Raw genomic sequence first — 13,918 nt, forward strand, 5'->3', positions numbered from 1 at the left:
AAGTCAAGATGACAATTCTTATGATGCCTAAGAGCCTATTTAAAGGTAATGTCAAAAATGTCGTATAAATATACAACAATAAAAAATAGCAGTAAACTCTCTTTAACATAACCTTTAATTTCTTACAAAATGGTAGCAAACTCTTAGTTGTTATTGTTTTTTATAAGAACATTTTAAAAAGAGTAATGTTATGTATACTAAATTTGTAGACTAAATTTGTACGCTAAATTTATAAACTAAATAACATGTGTCTAAAAAAAATAAGCACATTAATCAAAATAATTCAATTATCAATTTTCATATCATTTGATCTTCCTAACACTATATTTTGAAGAATAAATTTAAAATTATTAAGGAACTTTAAAATGATGAAAATTGAAGTGAAGAGATTTTATTTTTTTAAATTTGTGAATTTTCTTGTTTAATTAACTTAAAATAGCAATGGAATTGAATACATAATTTGTTATTTTTAAACTCGCAATCATAAAAATTGGGAAATAACACTTATTTACATGAAACTTAAACTTGGGAATTGGAGGACACAAATTCCATGTTTTTTTTTTCTACGCAGAAATTCTAAATTTATATGTTTATGAATCCAAACAAGAAAATTGGTGCATGTCAATTTATAAATTCTGATTTTTATCCGAATTTGAAGTTTATTTCCCTCGTATAAACATAGTGTAACATTATCCTTTTAAAAGATAATAAACTTATTAATCACCGATTTTTCCTTCTCCCTTAATATATAGGGAAAACTAATGAAAATGGTTTAAAAACTTTGAGTTTTAACTATAATAACAAAATAAAGGGTAAAGTAAATAATACATAATTAACTTTTTAATGTAAAAATATAATTTTTTTTGTTAAAATATGATAACTTTTTGTTAAAGTTCTCTTATCTACATTCCCTTCATATAGAGATAATTGATAATGAATCACCCAACACACTCTCCCCAATCATCCTCATCCTGAACTGCTCAATCAGTCAATCTCAGTTCTGAATCGTTTGGCTATGGCCTCCGCCTCCTCCTCCTCCTCCTCCTCCTCCTCCTCCTCATACAGAAAATACGAGATCAGGAAACGAAACCCGAACCCAAAAGCGGCGGCCCTTCTAGTCATCGACGTGCAGAACTACTTCTCCGCCATGGCCCGACCCATCCTTCAAAACCTCCTCACCACCATCCGCCTCTGCCGACGGGCTTCCATTCCCGTCATCTTCACGCGCCACGCCCACAAGTCCCCCTCCGACTACGGCATGCTGGACGAGTGGTGGAACGGCGATCTCGTCTACGACGGCACTCCCGAATCGCAGCTCATGCCGGAGCTCGACCGGAGGGGACCCGACGAGGACCGCGTGTTCGACAAGAACACGTACAGCGCGTTCAGGAACACGGGCCTCGAGGAATACCTGAAGGAGAAGGGGGTGGAGGAGGTTATCGTAACCGGCGTCATGACCAACCTGTGCTGCGAAACGACGGCGCGTGAAGCGTTCATAAGGGGGTATAGAGTGTTTTTCTCCACGGACGCGACTGCGACGTCGGATCGGGAGCTGCACGAGGCGACCTTGAAAAACATGGCTTATGGGTTTGCCTACTTGGTGGATTGCAAGAGGCTTGAGGACGGCCTTTTTCCGGGGACATAATCAGAAATTAACCTTTCGCGATTGAATTAGTTAAAGGCCTTCTTGTTTGTGTTGTGCAGTGCAGTTTGTTTTCTCATGTATTTTGTGGTCATGGAATAATTAGGTGCCTAGGTGGTATCATACATTTACTAATGCAGTAGTTTGTAATATTTATGTTAAATCTATCTAGTTGGATGCGGTTTTAGTTATCTGTACGTATTACATAAAATATTGTTTAGTAATCCTGATTGAAAAACAAGAGTGGTGCAATCGAGTTCATGGTTGAAAATTCCAAGTCACTCTAACTTTAGAGTGGCCATGTACCCTTGTTCATGTACAAAATAGGTGAGATTTTTAAACAATATAAAATGTCAAGTTTGTGAAATTCACGCGATAGTGAAGTATGGTAGTACAAGCAACCTTGATGACATATTTGTTACATTCAATTATGTTTTTCTTATACGAGTAATAGTGTGCTTTAAGTTAACAAAAACGGCTGGAATTGAGATTCAAATTTATATTCATAAGAGAGTACATTTGCTCTAGTCAATCTAATCAAAATTATGCTTGCACTATATTCATTTTGTGTTGACCTTAAAAACTACCAAGACTATGTGGCGCACAAGTCGAGTAACTAATAAGCTAACTACGTCATTCGGTTGTGTGTGGAGTGTGCCTACTCGTCAATTGAGTTCAGTGGGGGAGTAAAATATGTCGATGTGGCGTTGGGCGCACTGCTGACTTCTCGATCTTGCGACTGCAGTCGAGGAAGAAACATGTCTCAGCCTTCAGTTTTAAAACCTGAAGAAAAGGCTGCTAGTTTCTTCGAAGTTCACAAATCGCCAGCGCAGGGTTTGATCTCGGTAATTATATTTTGTAAGAGTATAAGTACGTTGAACTGTTACCAGGCTATATGGACACAAATACTCGAAAAAGATAAATGTCTTGATCGTAAATGTGATTCAATCATCGGAATACCGAACTCTACAATGTACTTGTGAATATCTAATCATAAAATAAAACTCGGCTTTTAATGTGCCAAGCCTAGTAACCTAGTAACACCTCACTTCGCCGAGAAGGCTAATGAGATGACCTTTACCAACAAGGACTCAGAAATCCTTGTTGACCGTGCTATTTATCCAAACTGAAGATGTCACCAGTTGCCTTCACAGTGTTTTCTATCCAAACTGAAGTTGTGTTGGCAGGAATAAATGGGGAGACGAAAAATTCTTAGGGTTGTTGAGAAGCTTTGCGCAAGGCAATTTTTGAGTCGATTTGAAGGGGACTTTGAATGCTGCACTTCCTTCTCTATTTATAGCAGCAAACCCCTTCATGGCCGAACTAAAAATGTACTCAGATTAGAACTCCTCAACCCAATCTGATAAGGTTTCGGCCAATCCTAACCCCTATAGGACTTTGAACCAAATTCAGTCGACCTTGGTTGGACAACCCATAACAAGATTCTGGATGAATTTTACTGGGCTGAGAACAACTCTAAGCTTGGCCCAAAATATTATTTTGGGCTCAAACAATTTGATAAACCCTTTTCACTTCGAGTAAACACATATTTTGAAAGACTCAATCAATTTTTTTTACATTTTAATATGGAGTTAGTATTTTTAAGAAAAATCAAATTAAGAAAGTAAATTCAAACCCAATAAATGAAGTCCAAAACATGTTGAAGAATAGTCCGAGTATAAAGTTTCATTGAAAAAGATCTCAGTAATATTATTTGCGACTTCCCACATAATTAGAAAAAAGAAGTTGCATATTCCAAATAGCTTGTATTATAGGAAAAAAAATGCATTTTTAAGTATAGAGAAAGCAAACAGCCATCGGGAAGGTTTAAGACTTAGGCCAACGTTAGCGAAGCTAGATTCTCATAACTATGGCAGCATGGCCACATTTATGCATAAAGTTAGATTCAAAATTGGAAGACAAAAGAGAAAAAAAGTATCCAAATTTGGTTTGTGTAAAAGCAGGGCCAGGGACGGGTTCCAATTCCCATAGTAGAACAGGATCCTCTCCAGATTCAAACCATCTGGATCTCAAGATCACTCTTCCTCTTCAACTTTCTCACCTTTTCTCTTTCTCCTCAACATCGTTGCCTTCTTCTTCGACGACGATCGACGAATCGAAAAAGAAAGAAGAAGATGGAGAAAATGCGAAGGGTTGAAGGTCGAGGAAATATGTAGTGGGAATTCGAGTGGGAGGTGAGTGATGGTAGGAGGTCCGTAGGATCCGGAGAGGATCTGTTCCACAAAAAGTGACAAAATAAAGCCAACGTGGCAAGGCAAGTAGTTGGATTTAGCTGAGATCAAACATGTGAAGTTGATAAGGAACCGGACGATAAGAAGAAGCGTATTGGAGGAGGCACCCTTTCATACCCTGTACTGCAATCCCAAATTATCCTATCCAACATCCATCCTCAGACAATCCCTTCATACTCCCACACTCCCAATCGCCATCTCCTACTTCTTCCTCTCCCTCCCTCTCTATCTCTCTCTGCAAGTGCAATGGAGGCCCTTTGTTCTTCTTCTTCTTCTTCCTGCTCCTCGTCTCTTTTGACCAAGCAGGCGCTTCCTTCATGCTCTTCAATCAACTTCGCAGCAGGAGTTGGCTCCGTCTCAGTCCTCCGCTCCTCCATGCCCTCCCTCAAGACTCGATCTTTTCCCAACTCCATCAGAAAACACAGTCTAATTGGGATCCCAAGGGCCTCCGTCGCTGTTGAGCAGCAGATCCAGAAGTCCAAAGTTGCCCTAATCAGAATTGGCACCCGAGGAAGGTACTCTTTTCATGTTTTCCCCTCATTTTTAACTTTTGGGTTTCCACCTATTTGAAATTGTAATCTGATTTTAGCTCATTACTCCAATTATCTCTATTATCTATGAATTCCTAGATGAATTACAATGATGGGTTTCTTTTCAAAATCTTGTATTTTATGTCTTTTTTTGGTGAGTTATTGATACTCTTTCTGGATATAGGATAGCCCATTAGCACTTGCTCAGGCTTACGAGACAAGAGAGAAACTCATGGCATCGCACCCCGAGCTAGCTGAAGAGGGCGCAATTCAGATTGTTATCATAAAAACTACAGGTGATAAAATACTGAGTCAGCCCCTTGCAGACATTGGCGGGAAGGGTTTGTTCACCAAGGAAATAGATGAGGCACTCATCAATGGTGATATTGACATTGCTGTCCACTCAATGAAAGACGTGCCTACCTACTTACCCGAGCAGACAGTTCTGCCTTGCAACCTTCCACGGGAGGATGTCCGAGATGCATTTATATCCTTAACTTCATCTTCTCTTGCAGATCTGCCAGCTGGAAGCACTGTTGGTACTGCTTCACTTAGAAGAAAGTCACAGATACTCCATAGGTTTCCATCACTCAATGTAAGCTACCATATTCTTTGGTGTCACGTGTATATCTGACTTTTGCTTGTTCGATATCTTGGAGATTGTATGCTAGTTCATTTGAATTTAAAGTTTGCATTGGTTTTTGGGATCATTTAATGGAGTCTGGAGGGTGCCAACTGTTTCTAGCTATGTGTTAGATTTCGAAAGTCATGGGGTTTGTATTTTGCCTGGGCCATGGAATGGATATCCGTTGGTCCATTTACTTCATTCTAATGGTATCCCGGTGGAAAAATCTTGTTCTAGAATGGGTTGTGTATGTGTTGGCGTGAAGTAGGGTTGGGTTGCAGATCACTTGTAGATGTTCGTTTATCTGAATGAAAAAGCTAAATGATCGTGACTTTAGTTCCTTCCTAGCCAATTGTCTTTATGAGAAAATGTTTAGGACGGATTTGAAGTGGCACTAGATGTTCAGATCCATGACATGCATGCCTTTTGATTGTGGCTTGTTAGGAATAATTAATAGGGCGATGCGCCTGCCCCTTCCTGAATATGATTGAAGCATGACTCTTTTCTTGTTTCCTTTTTATAACTCTCTATCCCAGTGTGTTTGTAACTCTCTCCCTGCCACTATTGCATGCCATTTCTTAGATTTCTGACATTGTTCTGTTGCTTGTTATTCACGTTGTGCTTAATTTCATCTTGCAGGTGCAGGAGAATTTTCGGGGTAACGTCCAGACACGGTTGAAAAAGCTTAATGAAAAGGTGGTCGAAGCAACCTTATTAGCATTAGCTGGACTCAAACGATTAGATATGACAGAAAATGTAACTTCAATTCTTTCACTAGATGAAATGCTTCCAGCAGTTGCTCAGGGGGCGATTGGAATTGCCTGCCGAACCAATGACGATAAAATGGTGTGTTTAAATCTTTACATTTCCATTCTCAAGCTAACATATTGAATGATGTTATACTTTTGCAGTAGTTGATATCATTGAATTGGCCCCATGAACACACACTTGGGTATTTGGCAGGAGTGTTCTACAATAGCTAAGGGGAAACAATTCTAAGCTATTTTAGCGTGAGCTAGTGGCTAGAAAATCATGCATCAGTAAAATTTATGCAAAAAATTGTATCTTTAGATCCATCTGGACTTGTGAATGTGAATACTTCTGAACTTTCCTAAGGTGATTGACACACACACACACACACACACACACACACACACACATTATTTCTGGGTTAGTACAAAAACCTTGTGTAATATTTATATAGAAGTTGTTGCCCGCTAACTGCTAAGCTCTGCTTTTGCTTCTCCAAAATATTATTTTAATTTTTGGTTGGTCTTTTCCTTGCAGGCTCATTACATAGCTTTATTGAATCATGAGGAAACAAGACTAGCAGTTGCATGCGAGAGGTCGTTCCTTCTGACCCTGGATGGGTCTTGTCGAACTCCTATTGCTGGATATGCTAGCAAAGATGAGGATGGTAATTGCATATTCAAAGGGTTGGTGGCTTCCCCTGATGGAACCCGTGGTATGCTCATGCTCAGACTCTAAGGCTATGTTTGGATGAGGTTGTCCAAGTTCCAAGGGATTGATGCCAAGTAATTAAGGAATGGACCACAAAATGCAACATAGAGGGGATAATAAAAACCCTCTATGAGCATTACATAGATATGTGAGAGGGATTTGCTAATATCTAATTGGGAGGTGTCATCTACAAGTCCCTCTCACATGCCTTTTTAATCCTCATGGAGGATTCTATATAACAATTTATGATCCATTACTTCATAACTTAGCATCAATCCCTTGGGACTTGGAAAGCCACATCCAAACATAGCCTAAGGAACATTCATTCAGTTTTATTTCCTAGTTCTCCACTGTAAACTTAAAAAGGAAAGAAAAGAAATTAATCTTTGCCACTAATTATATTTTCCGTGTGTCTATTTTCAGTACTTGAAACTTCTAGGAAAGGCCCGTATGCTTCTCAAGATATGATCAACATGGGTAAGGATGCAGGCCAGGAACTTCTTTCACGTGCAGGTCCAGGTTTTTTCGGTATTTAATGTGAGCCTTACTTAGGGAAAGCTGCGGAAGTTAATGCAGCCTCCCTCCCTCGTGCAAATTTTGGTGGTTGCAACCAATGAGTTTATTTATCAGCCTTTGAGCTGTCTGTTGTAACTTGTTACATTAGTATTTGTTCTGTTTTTGTTGCTAGAAAGAGCGACAATTCAGTCACTACAGGCTTTGATTGTTGTTGTCTCAGTTCATTTAGTAGCCAAAGTTTTGTGACTCTCTCTCTCTCTCTCTCTCTGTGTAATGGTTGGAAATGGTTGGTAGTTTATTATGATCTACAGTTAGTTTTCGTTTATGATGGCTGCCTGATCTGAGATGCAATTTAACGAAAATTAACTGTAGAAAAAATAGCGACGCGTGATCTTACATCTGTGCGGTTAGTTTTCCTCTATGATGGACTTCCAAGGATGCACGATCAGGCGTTGCTATTTTCTCTTTTGTTATCCACTAAAAATATGTGCACAGGGATTGCAGAAATCAAAACCCGTGTAAGTTCACCAAAAGCATTTACTCTATTTTTGTTTTTGTTTTGCGCAACTGCTTCGAAGTTGCAAAGATTCCACCAATTAAGACTTGGAAATCTGACTATTACAATTTATGCCAGAGACTAACGAAGCTTTACAAATTCCAAAGAATCGTAAAATTGATTTACTTAATTGACATCGAGAAGAAGAAGATGGGGAATGTTAGAAAGGTTTGGAAGGGAGTTTCCGATTAGCCAAGAAGTGTTCAACTAGGAGGAGCGACTGCCTTGGTGCAAACACCGGAACTTCATGGCCTGCCCCTCTAATTGTCACAAACATAAGCCCGTCGTACACAACTCTCCACCCGCCAACCTATCATATCAAAATTACAACCAATTAATTGATTAAAAACAGGATGATCAACCAAACCACCCCAACATAACATGATAAATTCCAAGAGGATACTGGGAGGAGTGACTAGTGAGGGAGTACCTGCTTCTTGTTGTACCAAGGAGTCCAATCTTCATTTATCTTCAACCCGAGCTTTCTCAACGCGTACCTAGTTGATGTTACCGGAATTCTCCCATCAGTATCCCCGCTGCAATATCATGTCAGAAAACAGTTCTATATAGTTAATGAGGTAGTCATGATCGCACAACTTCAACCACTGAAAAGATTTGGTAATTAGCTATCCATTAATTCATGAATGATGAATCATTTATTTAAGTACCTGTAAATCCAAACCCGGAGACCCCCAGCTACAAGCTTTCCAATTACAGGAAGCATTGATGGTGGTGCATTCCAGAAGATGTTATTGCTGTATTTGGACGATACATTGTCCTGATGAGTAATCACATTCATATATATATATAAACGCATACGACTACTTAGTTCTTGCATCATTAGTTAATTTATTTGGTGAATTAATAAGTAATAGGTTAGAGGTGGTACTTGCAGTGAGACCATGGATAGGAGATTTTGGTGACATTGGCATGAAGTGCCTTTTGAACGTCAGGCCTGTTCAAATACACATAACTGTAATCTGATGTACAAGGGTCGTATCCTGCAGGTCTCTTGTGCCGTACATCCTGCGCACCACAAATATTTTATTCAACTTTATTTGCTCTAATAACATGATGAGTCGTTATAATTAGTGGGGAACTACTTACAGCTCTGGAAAACAGAGTGGGAGTGCCTTGGATCGTATGGGATTGCCTGCTGCTGCTGCTGCTGCTAGTGTTACTGAGGCACATAGGGGTGTACAAGCTGTACATGTCTATGATATTGTACACATTATAGTACTCTTCCAGCAGCGTGTTACACTGTTCTGATATGTTTTGGCTGAAGTCGCATTCCTTCTGAATATCATGGTACAAGCGATCAGAGATCACCGCGTGATCCCAAGCGTAATCAATCAATCCCTTCTGGTCTGATTCATCATCTATTGCTGCGTTACCAATCTGCATCATCGTATATACGCATAGTTAGTTTGTTATTGGGACACAGAAAATCGATTAAATAAATTATTTATATGATGAGCAATAAGTAGCTAGAGAAAAACTACCATGAATCCCTTGAGGTTGATATGATTCTCCTTGGATTTGTCAAAAACGAGCTCAGAAAGCTGTGGAGCATAATGCCCTGTAAAAAGGACATGCACATACAGAAGACTAAGATATATAGTTAATCAAAGATGCATGATGACACATACATATATTATATTATTATTGTATATATATGTATAGGTACCTGCATAGCTCTCTCCAGAAATGTAGAAGTCATGGGACTTGTACTGTGGAAACCGTTTAAACCAGTTGATAAGAAAATTGTATGAATCCTCAGCTGGCAGGCATTTTAAGAAAGAAAATGGATGTCATAACTTGCAGATTCATAAGAAAATGAAAAATTGATAGACAGACGCATTAACTAGTCAGATACCTGTAATTTTATCGTCAAGCTCCTCGATATCTTGACTAGTATTGGTGTAAGAAAATCCGACTCCAACGGGAGACTCCAAAAACAATAGATTGGCAGCTGAAATGAATTACAAGCAACAATACGCATGCATGGTTAATCATTCAGACTCCAAAAACAATTTATTGTAATTTTACTAAATCTAAATGCAATATTGTCTTTCATTCGAAAGTTGCAGTTAAGTTGGGAGCAATTAAATTACCATTGTTCCAGGTGTAAGGGTTGAACTTGAGCTTGGGTTCGGTGCTATTTTGAGGGAAGAAAGGGCCTAACTCCTCTGTGGCACCGTATCCAATTGATGAACATCCTGGCCCTGCATCCGCGTCATAATTTTTTTTTTAAAATTAATCTAATTGCTGAAGACTAGATAGACAGTTTAGTGTTGTTGTGTATAGACCGGAGCGTATAGTATGCGACGAAACCTACATCCAGCTGTTCATTTACCCGGTCCATGCTAGAATTTTCAGAGCGTTTATTCATTTTTCATTAATATATCAGACGACGAAAAAAAAGCGCATATATGACATATCTAGAAGGCTAAACATAACCAAATGGGCAATTGCTTTAGGCTGGGATATATGGTATATGTGTTAGACGAAGTCAAGATCCAGCGTGCTTGCCGAGATTTGAGGAGTTGTGATCTTCATCAAACTCATATCCTTTTCTGATACTCCTAGTTTCTAGGGTTTTGTATTTCAAATATTTGTTGTACGCAAAGTTCGGTTTGTAATCTTTAAGCTTCTGTTTGTATCTTTAATTTTGTTTATTTTATATTTTTAAATGAACAATCAAGGCATCTCTATTAGGTAAAAGAAGACAGACATAACCAAATTCAGAAATCACACTTGGGGTTGAAACTTGAAAATATATATTATTCAAGGAATTAGGAATATATGTAATCCATCATTGTAGGGTTTGACAGCTCCTCCGATAATCCGATGAGGATATGGAAGTTACACGCATGCTTGTACATATATTATTCTTTTCATGTGCATGCATGGTATCCTGATTTTCTAATATATCCATCCTAAGAACTCCGCTTCTATTATATTTTATGTGTTTAATCACGTTCAGATGAGATTTAGAAGAATTTTTTAATTTGAAAGTCTTCTTCTAATTGAACCCATCCATAGAAACAAAAACATAATTAAGCTCACTAGTATATTTAAATATGGAAAATACGAAAATAAAATGATGACAGGGAGAGAATCGATGACAATCGAATGCACAAGAAAAAGATGAAAATGTCATATTCTCTTTAGCTAGCATGACCATATATTGTAATTTATCGTGTGTATATATATGTTTATGAAAGATTGGATATTTTGTTTACAATTGGTAGTGAGACTATCTTTGGGGGTATTTTTAGTGATAAATGGCAAGAAACGAATAAGGTTTACCTTTAAAACTAATAAACTAGGTGATCATGAGAAATATATATGTATGCGAACATCTTTTTGAGTGAAAATTTTCTACCAAAAAAGAGAAATTTGTGAGTGAACATTTGAAGAACAATTACAAAAGTTGTTTAACGAGGAATTGTGTGTTAACTAGTAAGAAAGAGCGGTGTGGAAATGAAGTCATGAGTGGCAGTGACCGACGTACCTCCGTTAAGCCAAAGGAGGAGGGGTTTATCTTGAGGGTTGTTGGTGGCTTCAAAGAACCAATAGAAGAGTGCTCTTCCGTGAGTGTGGTTGACGGTAACATATCCCGCGTAATGCTTGAAGCTCATTGGAGGCTGACCGGGGAGTTCAGTCACCTGGTCTGCCTTTTGCTGTCTCAGAGGATCATGACGATGATGCAGTCTAGCGCCTTGGGTTTGAGTAGCACAACATATGCTAAAGGCAAGCAAATAAAGAAGGATATTCAAACGAAATGAAGAAGAAAAAGCCATTTAAGTTGGAACTTAGACTTGCTTCTCTCTATCTATCTGTCTAATATCTGCAGAAATATCTTTTTTATGAGGCACGTCAACAGCACAATTGTAGGTAGTAGAGTACTAGTAATCGTAAGAGTCGGAATAGTCCAGAATCCAAAATGGTAAGGCAAGACGTACAGATCATTCATTCATATAGAATGAAACCCTGTGTTAAGTTTTAGTAAACTGATATATACAAGAATTGGATTTTTAGAGGAAGCTGAAAAGACAGAGAGAGTGAGAGAGCCAAGTTTCTTCAACTGCAACTCTATTACATTGCCGAGAGCAACATTTCATTCATCTACATTCCTTTCTTTTACATCAGATATCATATCCGTTCAATTACATGAGCCAATGTGATTTTGACACATGGCAGAACAAAGCATATGAGCCATTGAAAAGAGACCTGATCTAAAATCACACACTTGGCATATGAGCACAAGTTATCACAACATAAAACAGCTACACAATAGAACAAAGATAAAATAGATAAGTAAATCATTTACTAACATGAAATTAGTAAGCAATTTACTTTTCAACACTCCCTTCTAAATTGTTAACTGATTTCACACCCAGTAAACTTCTCAAGTTGTTGAATCTGTCTTTGGGAAGAGCCTTGGTAAAGATGTCTGCAATTTGTTCTTCACTATTGCAGTAAATCAGATCAATGGTACCTTCTTGAATTGCATCCCGAATAAAGTGAAACTTCCTGCCAATATGCTTGGTTCTTTGATGAAACATAGGATTCTTAGACATAGCTATAGCTGAAGTGTTGTCACATAATAGCGTTGTTGCTGCAGCTTGTTCTTCTCCAAAGTCCTTGAGCACAAACCTAAGCCAAATGGCCTGAGATGTTGCTTCAGCTGCACTAACATACTCTGCTTCTGCAGTTGAAAGAGCTACACTATGCTGCTTGACTAAAGCCCATGAGAATGCCCCACTTCCAAATGAAAAAGCATACCCTGAGGTGCTTTTCATATCCTCCTCAGATCCACTCCAGTCACTATCGCAATATCCAATCAGCAAAGCAGATTTTCCATTCAAATATTCAATTCCAAAGTCAATTGTTCCTTGAATGTACCTTAGGACTCGTTTAGCAGCTCCATAATGTTTCTTGGTAGGTTTGTGCATAAATCGTGCAAGTACACTAGCAGAGAACATAATATCTGGTCTAGTTGCTGTTAAATACAGAAGACTTCCAACTATTTTCCTATACTCACACTCATCTGCAGGTTCACTTCCATCTTCTCTTCTCAGCTTATCAGTTGCAACCAATGGAGTGCTCACTGGTTTGCAATCTTTGAGCCCAAATTTATCCAAAAGAGTTAGAGCATATTTTTTCTGATGTATAAATATACTCCCTTCAGTTTGAGTTACCCCCATTCCAAGAAAGTGATGAAGTAAACCCAAATCTGACATCTCATATTTGCACATCATTTCAGCTTTGAATTCTTCCATCATTTCTGCATTGCTCCCTGTGTACACAATGTCATCAACATAGATTGACACGATCAAGGTACCAACACCTTCCTTGCTTCTCACATATAAAGTTGCTTCACTTGAGCTTTTGTGAAATCCACAGTGAATTAAATATGTGTCTATTTCACTGTACCAGGCCCTTGGTGCTTGTTTTAGACCATAGAGAGCCTTTCTCAGCCTATAAACCTTGTCTTCAGCCCCTTTAATCACAAAACCATTAGGTTGATCAACATATACCTCCTCCTCAAGAACACCATTCAGAAAGGCTGATTTAACATCTAATTGCCACAGTTTCCAACCTTTCTATGCAGCTAGTGCAATGAGTGTTCTAATAGTATCTAACCTTGCCACTGGAGCAAAGGTTTCATTAAAATCAATCCCTGGTTTCTGTGTGTAACCTTTGGCTACAAGCCTTACCTTGTGTTTTTGAATGGAGCCATCAAGATTCAGCTTTGTTTTGTATACCCATTTCACACCCACAACATGTTTACTACTAGGTCTGTCAACTAATTCCCACGTGGAATTCTTTTCAATCATCAATATTTCTTCTATCATAGCCTTTTTCCAAGCATCATTTTTTACTGCCTCACTGAAATCTTCAGGTTCAATGATGCTCATGTTGCATTGAGCATATACTTCACTCAAACTCTTCCATTTCTGTGGAGTATGGTCATAACTTTCAGAGATTGGAACTGGAGAACCAAGTGAACCAGGTTCTTGAGATGCTTGCAGATCTCCAGTTGATTGTGATCTCAGATGAGGCTGCATTGACTGAGGTGAATCACTTGAATCTGGATCAAATTCAGATATCCCTGAGTTTCTTTCATCATTCCAAGGACTAGGAACTTGAACTGATTCATTAGTTTTCCAGTCCCATATCAGTTTCTCATCAAAGATTACACTTCTTGATAGTTCAACCTTTTGAGTTCTCAAGTTGAAGATTCTATATCCTTTTTCACAATTTCCATATCCAACGAATACTCCCTTCTCATCAGTTTCCTCCAGTTTGTGTCTTTTCTGTGAAGGA

General features: G+C 38.4%; 3 protein-coding genes across 3 annotated transcripts; 2 read left to right on the plus strand and 1 right to left on the minus strand.

The window, feature by feature from the left end:
* Positions 1-895: 895 nt before the first annotated feature.
* Positions 896-1,833, plus strand: LOC103425595 (nicotinamidase 2-like). Its single transcript, XM_008363686.4, has one exon. The coding sequence runs from the start codon at positions 1,016-1,018 to the stop codon at positions 1,643-1,645; it is 630 nt and encodes a 209-aa protein (XP_008361908.3). The 5' UTR covers positions 896-1,015; the 3' UTR covers positions 1,646-1,833.
* Positions 1,834-3,483: 1,650 nt separating this feature from the next.
* On the plus strand, positions 3,484-7,275 carry LOC103425596 (porphobilinogen deaminase, chloroplastic-like). The gene is made up of 5 exons (XM_008363687.4): positions 3,484-4,409; positions 4,614-5,019; positions 5,689-5,895; positions 6,337-6,514; positions 6,934-7,275. Exons 1-5 carry the CDS (start codon positions 4,141-4,143, stop codon positions 7,044-7,046), a joined length of 1,173 nt encoding a protein of 390 aa, XP_008361909.1. The 5' UTR covers positions 3,484-4,140; the 3' UTR covers positions 7,047-7,275.
* Positions 7,276-7,549: 274 nt separating this feature from the next.
* Positions 7,550-11,521, minus strand: LOC103425597 (serine carboxypeptidase-like 34). The gene is made up of 10 exons (XM_008363688.4): positions 11,100-11,521; positions 9,697-9,807; positions 9,459-9,554; positions 9,270-9,362; positions 9,085-9,161; positions 8,690-8,980; positions 8,472-8,608; positions 8,251-8,337; positions 8,013-8,118; positions 7,550-7,892 (listed from the first exon to the last, which is right to left on the minus strand). The coding sequence occupies exons 1-10, from the start codon at positions 11,386-11,388 to the stop codon at positions 7,743-7,745; spliced, it is 1,437 nt and encodes a 478-aa protein (XP_008361910.1). The 5' UTR covers positions 11,389-11,521; the 3' UTR covers positions 7,550-7,742.
* Positions 11,522-13,918: the final 2,397 nt, after the last annotated feature.

Source organism: Malus domestica, chromosome 16 (genome assembly GCF_042453785.1).
Source record: "Malus domestica chromosome 16, GDT2T_hap1".
Taxonomy (NCBI): Eukaryota; Viridiplantae; Streptophyta; class Magnoliopsida; order Rosales; family Rosaceae; genus Malus; species Malus domestica.